Source organism: Gavialis gangeticus, unplaced genomic scaffold (assembly GCF_001723915.1).
Source record: "Gavialis gangeticus isolate Ggan-Ray unplaced genomic scaffold, GavGan_comp1, whole genome shotgun sequence".
Lineage (NCBI taxonomy): Eukaryota > Metazoa > Chordata > Crocodylia > Gavialidae > Gavialis > Gavialis gangeticus.
In genome coordinates this window covers 202,279,993-202,288,246 of record NW_017729032.1, presented here as the reverse complement: position 1 = coordinate 202,288,246, position 8,254 = coordinate 202,279,993, and the positions used below count along the sequence as shown (strand labels likewise).

Sequence of the window (8,254 nt, the reverse complement as noted above, 5' to 3'; positions counted from 1 at the left end):
ATGCTTTTTTTTTTTTTTTTTGTGCCTTTTTTTTTTGCCCATTCTGGAATCCAAGCACTTCAACTTCTATCAGAAGCTTCTTTGAGGCTTCCTTCTATTGAATCAATTCCCAACTTCTTTTATGATTATTTATTGTGTACTCTTGGTTAATTTCTTAATGTTTTATATCGGAATACTTTAATAAGAGTACTTATTTAATTTTTTTAAGGAGAGAGATCGCTATGCATACAAGATCCACCTTCCAGAAACAGTAGAACAACTGAGAAAATTCAATGCAAGAAGGAAACTAAAGGTAAAATGAATCTGACATTAAGACAGATGTAATTGTAGTAACTTGAATTTTTATAGCTTTTTAATTTTTAAAATATAAAGAAAAGAATCTAATACCAGATTCTGTTTGAATGAAACTTTGTATAAGTATCAGAGACCCCATTTATCTACAAATGATGAAACAGCAGGAGTTGAAATTAATGCCAGCAGTGCTTTAATTTGCTTCAGTGTCATACCAAAGTCACTACTCATCTCATTTTGGTCTTCTGGATTCACTTAAAGTTGAGTGTTTATAGAATTAAATCAATCCAAAATATAAAGTTTGAAATATTAATTAAGTCCAGTGATCATTGGTTTATTGTTCTGCATCTGTCTGAAATAGTGTAATTGGCTAAAATCAGATTATCTTGTCCTGAATCAAGATAAGATATTGGGACAAACACAAACCAACTGTACTGTAAGAGAAATTAGAAAAACACATCTGTTTGAAGATCTGTCATTGGCAGCCACTGATCTCACGAGACCATGGAGAATTGTGCCTTTGGTAGTTTACCACAGTTTCTTCAGTGGCTGAGGAGTCCAGTGCACGACAAGCAGATCCTCCAGCAAGTTACACATAAAAACTCGATTGAACTTGCACTGGCATGCCAAGTACCTTCTTGTCTTGCCTGCCTCTGACACCTCTTCTCTATCTCATCATCAAAACCCCAAAGTCTGCAAAGTCCCACAAATATTTATTAGTCTAACACTTTTCAGTATACAATTGTTAGGCTCTGAGGTAGAGGATTTATTTATTGGTCCATCTCTTCTTTAGTCTTTGAAGATGGACTAAGAATACTTTTTCATGGTGGGGAAGGAATTGTGTTTTTCGTTTTCCTAATAAATTCTAAGCATAACTTTTAAACTATGAAAACTATTACTGCAGTCTGTTTTGGTCCTTTAGAGCATTAACCAGTTTACAAAATTCTGTCTTTCATGTGCCAGAGTATATTTTAATTTTTAGTATTAAATTTTAGTTGTGATGTTGTATGTTTCGTGTCCTCAGTTGTATCAGGACATGAAACATCAGGTGTATCAGGACAACAAAAGAATAAACATCTGTCTGGCTTTAACCAACATGAAATAAGGAAGTCCACCATAAGGTGTTCATAAAGGATATAATGATTCTCTTTGGTTTTCTGGGGGTAGGTTGTACTTCTTCACAAAGGGGTACTTTCAAATATGTCCCCTAAGCTTTTAGTTGCATATAGGAGCAATTTCCAGTTTTATGGGAAAGAATGCTGCCATTCTGTGAAAACACTACATAGTTTCCATTCAGAATCATCATAAAGGAAGGGTTTCAACTTGAACCTTGTCTAGGTTCACCAAAAGATTCAAGAAGTCATTTACCAAGCTGTGCCAAGTTTTACCATTTGTAACAAAATCCACAGTCAAATGAATTTTTATTTTTGGGGGGAAATCTATACCTGAGTAACAAGTGGGAATGAATTAAAGGTCATGCTTCTTGATAGATTAATAATTTCCATCTAGGCTAAAATATGATCTGTAAGTGCATTTTTAAACACAACTTACCATACCTATACTACTTCTTCCCAGATCTATGAGCCACTGTCTGGTATTATCATTCAATGTGTGGATTCCATTTACCCCATCTGTGCATTTGTAAAGATTGCAGATTTTAATTAAATGCTGTGCTGTTTGTTGAGCATTGCATTCAAACAGGGGACAGTCCAAGATGTTCATCTTGTGAAGTGGTATTTTGAAGCATCCGTATCTGGATCTCAGTCTATTCAGCTTGACCCATACTTCTCTGTCAAGGTTGTACCCAATGGGGTTCTTGTTTGGTGTTGGTATAAAATACTGTAGAAATAGATCTGACCTTTCCCAGCGGTTGGCCCATAAGATTGATTCAGCATCCCCATTCTCTTCCAGGAGCTTCATGTACAAACAGTTTATGACTTTTAAGCCTCTTAAGCCTCCATCAGTTTGCGTCTTCAGTTAAGGGTTGGAGCAGGTGATTTTCATCATCTCTTGCCTGTATTGGGAGTAGTAAAGCTAGGGTATGTCGTCTTATATCACTTGGCTTAGTGCCCAAGAGTACAAGGAGTATGTTAAGTTGTGCAGCCTGTTACGAGTCTCAGTGCAGTTAAGTAGTGTCAAGCTTTTTAATGTGACAACTTCTGCATCATAGAAGAGCACAATATTCTGCTGGGGCATATACCATTGCAAGGGCAGTGGTTCTGAGCACTTTGAAGTTGACACCCCATGGTGTTCTGGCTAAAAATCTTAAGGCAGCTGCTACCTGTGCAGAGATGTTACTGCTAACCTTCTGAATATGATGTCTATAGGTGAGGGAACAGTCTAATGCAACTCCTAGGTAGGTTGGAGTATACTCATGGGGAAGGATGTGGTTGCCTGCTCTTGATAGTCAGTGTGGTTGTGGCTTGATGATTTTTCAGGTGGAAAAGTGAAGATACTGATTTAAAGTCTGAGGTATATACATTGAAAAGTATTGTTGCTAGCATTGACCCTTGGGAGACTCCATTCTTCAGAGTTTGTATTTTGATTTTTTTCTCCTTGGCTGGTATTGAGTTGGAATGACCTGCTGGGGATCGTGTTCATGATGAAAGCACATGGCTTATGGTCAGGTGTCATAGAGCAGTGTTTCTCAATCTGTGGGTCATGACCCAAAAGTGGGTCTCAGGAATATATGAAAGGGTTGTGATCAGACTTTAAAAATGGATCAACAAACTCTAAAAATGGATTCTCCTTTAAAGGAGAAAACCATGGGAAACTGTGGCTTTTCCCTTGCAGGCTGGCAGAGTCCCAGCCTCCAAGGGATTGCTTGGGGCCTTCCCTTGGTTCTGGAGCAGTGGGTTGGGAGTGATGGGCACCAGGTTGGGACTGGTCACTGATGCTTATAAATGGGTCCTGGTACAAAAAAGGTTGAGAGTGACTGTCATAGAATACAGTTTATATTTGAGGCCTTGATGCCATGTAGTGTCATGGGTGGCTATGAGGTTGATAAAGACAGCACCTGTTTTCTATGTCAGATGTAAGTAATGTAATTTGATCAGTGATACACTGCTTTGTCCAAAAGCCAGCTTGTTCTTTAGGGAGCTGGGAATCAATGATGTTGTCTATTCTACTCGGGATGATGTGCTCTCAATAAGTTTGTATGTAATGCAGAGTAACGAGAGAGGTCGGTAGCTCTTTGGATCCTCTGATTTATTGGGAGTCAAGATAGTAATGCCTACACTGCCTGCAAAATACTGCTTTAAACTGTATTAGTTAAAACATATTAGCTAGTATTTTTACACTCAATATTTTCCTGGTCAGGTCATGGTCTTGGTTCGATTCTTAAGGTTGCTCTGAAAGCAAACCTGCCACCTTAGCCTCTTGAACTTGTAGATGTTCAGTACTGTACTATACACTTCGTTGTATTGTTGTTCAGGTTTCCTGAAACTGCTCACTGTTCATTGAGCTTCATGTCATATAAGAAATGCCCTAGCAAAGTTGTGCCTGTGTGTTTCCCAAAATAAAAGTATCCCAGGATTGGTGTGTATGCACATCTCCCTTCTAGTCAGGATTATGTGAGCAGCTGAAGGCAGTGCTACTTTTCTGCCAATTAATTCAATGATAGTCCCAAGATAACTACAGATATATTTAACATATCCTGAGTTAAACTGTTACTACCTCTTATTAGTGAAACTCTTTGTAGGATTGATCCAAGGATACAGCCATGGATGTCTATACATTTTCGGTTTGTTTTTGATAAAATGGTTCATCCTAGGATAAATATGACATCTGTTTGTACCCTTAGTACTTTATTATTTTCTAAATTTGGAATTCCCCACATAATATTCATTCTGGGTGCCTGACCTTATTATATTTTCATAAAGTTATTTCTGTACCACACTATAAGAGAGTCCATTTCTGTTTTCTGACTTTTCCCAGAATTAAACATATCTTCAAACTTTAGTACTTTTTAGTTGTTGTGTAATATAATGAGTTGTTTGTTGCAACAATTAGTACTACTTGGTGTTCCAGAATTGCAGTTGTTCTCAAAGGATGAAGACAGTTGTACCATCTTATTTGTATTACTCTATCAAAGTAATTTCCCTTTTCTTACTCTAGGGATAGACCACAACCAGCCCTACATAAGGTGCAGAAGTGAGAACAAGAAAATTCAAAGAACCTTGTCTCACTTTGTGCATCCCTGCTCTGGAGGCATCACAGTTGCAGTCCTTGTGCAGTCCTTGTGCTCAAGGAGTTCAAAAACTGTTCCAGGTTGCCATCTGAAGCTTAGCCTACCCAGAGTGGGTGAGGAGAGAAGAGATTGTAACTGCAGCTGCCCACTTTACCTGCAGCTCATAGGGTGGAAATAGATGTTACCTTTCATCACCATTGTGGCCCCATAAAACTGTTTATGGTAGCACAAAGGCTAAGCACACAGGTGCCCATACCTCGTGTCGCCCCACAAATAGTGGCCACAATGAAAGTGGTATCAATCTGTGTCTCTGTTTAGCAGCAGATGTCTATTTACTTTATGGCACTACAGCCTGAACAGGTGCCTTGGGAGCTTGAGGAACCCAATCCTATGTACACCAGAATTCTTCCATGATTTCGGGCCCTTCAAGCCCTAAAAGCACCTGTCTGGCTTTCCCTACTTACTGAGATATGTCCCTGGGATCTTCAAGGCATGTCTCATTAAGCCTGGGAAGTGGGGGTTTCCCCATTTACTACAGAACACCCTAGAGATTTTGGGGGCATATCTCAGTAAGCAGGGAAAGCCAGGCAGGCACTCCCAGGGCTTGAGGGTCCAATCCTGCACAGAAATTCCAAGATTACACAAGACAGGGCTTCTCAAGCCCTGGGAGAATGTTGCCTGTTGTCCTGTAGCATCAATAGATGAGACAACAAGCTATGTTTCACCAACTGAAGATGATCAGCTGTGCCAGGACACATCCTAGCACAGCCAATCTGCAGGAGGAACATTTGTGGGATGGAGGACCAGATCCCAGTCACACCCTATTACCAGTGCAGGGGAAGCGTGGCAAGTAGCAAGCCAGATGCTTGGTGGTCCCCTGGCTGGGCATGCCGATCATATGATCAGCACTGGCCACATGTTCAGTCTAAGGCACGATGGGAACCAGCCACAAAGGTTTATACACACCATTAACTGCATGAACTTGTGGTTGGGTTAGTACTTATACATGATTAACTGGTTAATCACGTCCTAAGTGTTACAGCTACCAGAGGCCTAAATGTCTGCAAGGTGGATTAAGTTCTGGTCCTTAATGTATGTCTTTAGATGTTAATATTCTAGGCAGAAATCTTCATTAATCATCCCTTGAAATTAATAAATCTATTAAAACTAACATGTCCATAAAAGCATTACTTTCATCTCAGATACACCAGTGTTACCAAGGAAGGAGCCCCTAAAACAAATAACTAAAACTTTAAAGGTGACAGCTGCTTTCAGCCGTAGTGCAAATTTGTTCTGCATATGTATATGTAGTTGATTTACTAAAAGATTCTTCTTCTTTGTGTGAGTTGTTTGCATAATTAAGAAATTTGCTGTTATACTTCCATGATGCATCACAATAGGTCATCCTGCCATTTGATTGTAACAGTCCAAAAACACAAGGGAATTTGTTTCTTTTTAAATATGACAGACGGCTTTCTAATTTATTCCATTTTTAAAATGGTAAGAACTTTGAGGGAGTACAAAATGAAGTGGGGAGTGCAGATATTTCTATCACAATAACTCATTCTCTCAGATTAGTTTAATACTCTCCTGAAGTCTGAACTAAAATGAGATCAAAGGAGACCACATCAAAGCTTGCACTTGCATGTCTGGAGCCCTAGCGAGACACCTCAACCACTGTTCCTCTGCACCCAGTGATTGCAGTGTAGTTGACTTTTAACACTGTCAATCCCTTTCTAACCATGCAAGACAACTGGATTCCCCTGGATGGCTACCATTGGCATGACAGATGGCACCCTGCTTTTTCATGAATTCATTCAACATGCTCATTTCTGAGTAGCCGTTATCTTCTTATGAGGTTTCAAGACAATAGCTCTACCTTTGGTCTCTCAGCTTGATGTCATTTGCAGTAATGTGGCCCTGTAGATAGAGGAGAGATTTCATGTTTGCTTACTCCAACAGTGCAGGGAATCTTGGGTGCTCCCGTTCTGAGTAACTGAGAATGTTTGGAAGTGTTGTGCTTCTCGGCTGCTGGTAACTTAGACTTCTTGTTTTTTATTCAGGGGGCAGTACTAGCAGCTGTATCAAGCCACAAGTTCAACTCCTTCTATGGGGATCCCCCTGAAGAGCTGCCAGACTTCTCTGAAGACCCTACCTCCTCAGGTAAATAATTTCATTGGAAGTATACTTATCTCTCTCATTCAGTTTTTTTAACTGACTTCAGTCCTGTGCATTTGGTAATTCTCTGTCTTTCATAAAGCTGCATGTTAAGTTAGAATTGAAATGTGATGATTTCAGTAGCTTTAATGACTCGGAGAACTTTCAAAAGAATAATTTTATAGAGTGGTACAAGCCAGCCTTCTGGATTTTTATTCAGCCTAAGGGTATCTTTATATTTATCTGCGTATGTTTCATAAGCCTGAGAGTTTCTTCAAATTCTGATTTCTGTCATTGGGTACACGTCAGATTCCCCTCTTCTAATATTTTTCATTATGTGCATCTTTATCAACTGAAGTATGTTGTTTTCCTTTTCTTAAAGAACCATGTTAAAAAAATATTTGTACAAGACAGTTAATGATTTGTATAAATAAGCATTTTATATAACTGGAGGCAAGCAGAATTACTTGTGGTTATTGCAAATGTTCTTAAAAGCTAAATAGTATTTTAAACCCAGATATTATAGCATTTATCAATACAAGAACCTGAAAGGTTAGTTTACTAGAATAGCAGTTGGCAACATTTCAGAGGTGCAGGTCAAAACAACCCAGTTTGGGCTTTTCCTTGCTGCCACTTCTCCCTGCCCCTGACTACAGCCCAGGCACAGCTCCCAGCCACTTCATCCCAGTGCAGGCATGGGCAAAGCCCTCTGCCACTGGAACACTGCTAAAGCCCTCTGTTGACAACAGGCTGCTGAAGTCCCCTGGCTCCATAGGCTAGACATATGTTGCTGACCCTAGAATATGTTTCAGGAACTTAATTATGTTCTGGACTGGTAGAGGAAAACAGAGGAAGTAGACTTGTTATGTATTCTTTACAGAAAATAGGTTGACATGAATTATATGTTTTTTAAAAGTATTTCCATTTAACTAACATAATGTCAGCATTTTCAAACTTGGCTACCCAAAATCCACATTTAGGGGGCAAAATAGAAAGTTTGAGAATTAGAGGTGTATGGTGCTTCAGTGAAGCCAACAGGAACTTTGGACCAGTTATTTAGATGTCTAAGGCTCCTGATAAACATTCATTTGAAGGCACAATGGGATCTGATCTCTAATCCCAACAGTCATGCCTCCTGCCATGCCACATGTGCATGGCAGGAGACAATTGTGGGATCAGGGCTCAGATCCCAAACATGCCATATTGCTGATACAGGGGGAGCCCCAGATCATGATTAATTGTTTAATTCTGTCTTAAGTATGCCTGCCTGGGACCTAATTAGTCAGGATATAGGCACTTCACTTCAGGCACCTGGCTTTGATTATTCAATGTATTGCTGATGTGGCTGTTTTAGAGAGAGATCTTATTTTGGTGTTCTGACTTGACTTTGTTTGAAGTACATTGAGAGCTTTCTTGTTTCCTGATGCTTCCTCAGTCCTGATAAAATAAATGTATAGGGTAGTGATGACAACTTTTCCTGTTCCGAAAGTCTAAGGTTCCTTATTTCAGTTTTCTGTCTCGATATCAACAGGATATGCCTCTTCCTCATTTGTGTGATGTGGTTGCAGACATCAGTAGATGTCACAGGCGTGGGTTTTCCTTTTTTTTTTTTTTCTA

At 39.5% G+C, this 8,254-nt stretch overlaps 1 protein-coding gene across 12 annotated transcripts in view; it reads left to right on the top strand.

The window, feature by feature from the left end:
* Positions 1-8,254, top strand: part of CASK (calcium/calmodulin dependent serine protein kinase) — a 491,685-nt gene that overhangs the window by 318,725 nt on the left and 164,706 nt on the right. For all 12 annotated transcript variants that reach the window (XM_019524150.1, XM_019524148.1, XM_019524143.1 and 9 more), the window contains 2 exons: positions 209-292; positions 6,544-6,643. In XM_019524150.1, the coding sequence (XP_019379695.1) occupies positions 209-292; positions 6,544-6,643 (184 nt within the window). The remainder of the gene's footprint in view (positions 1-208; positions 293-6,543; positions 6,644-8,254) is intronic.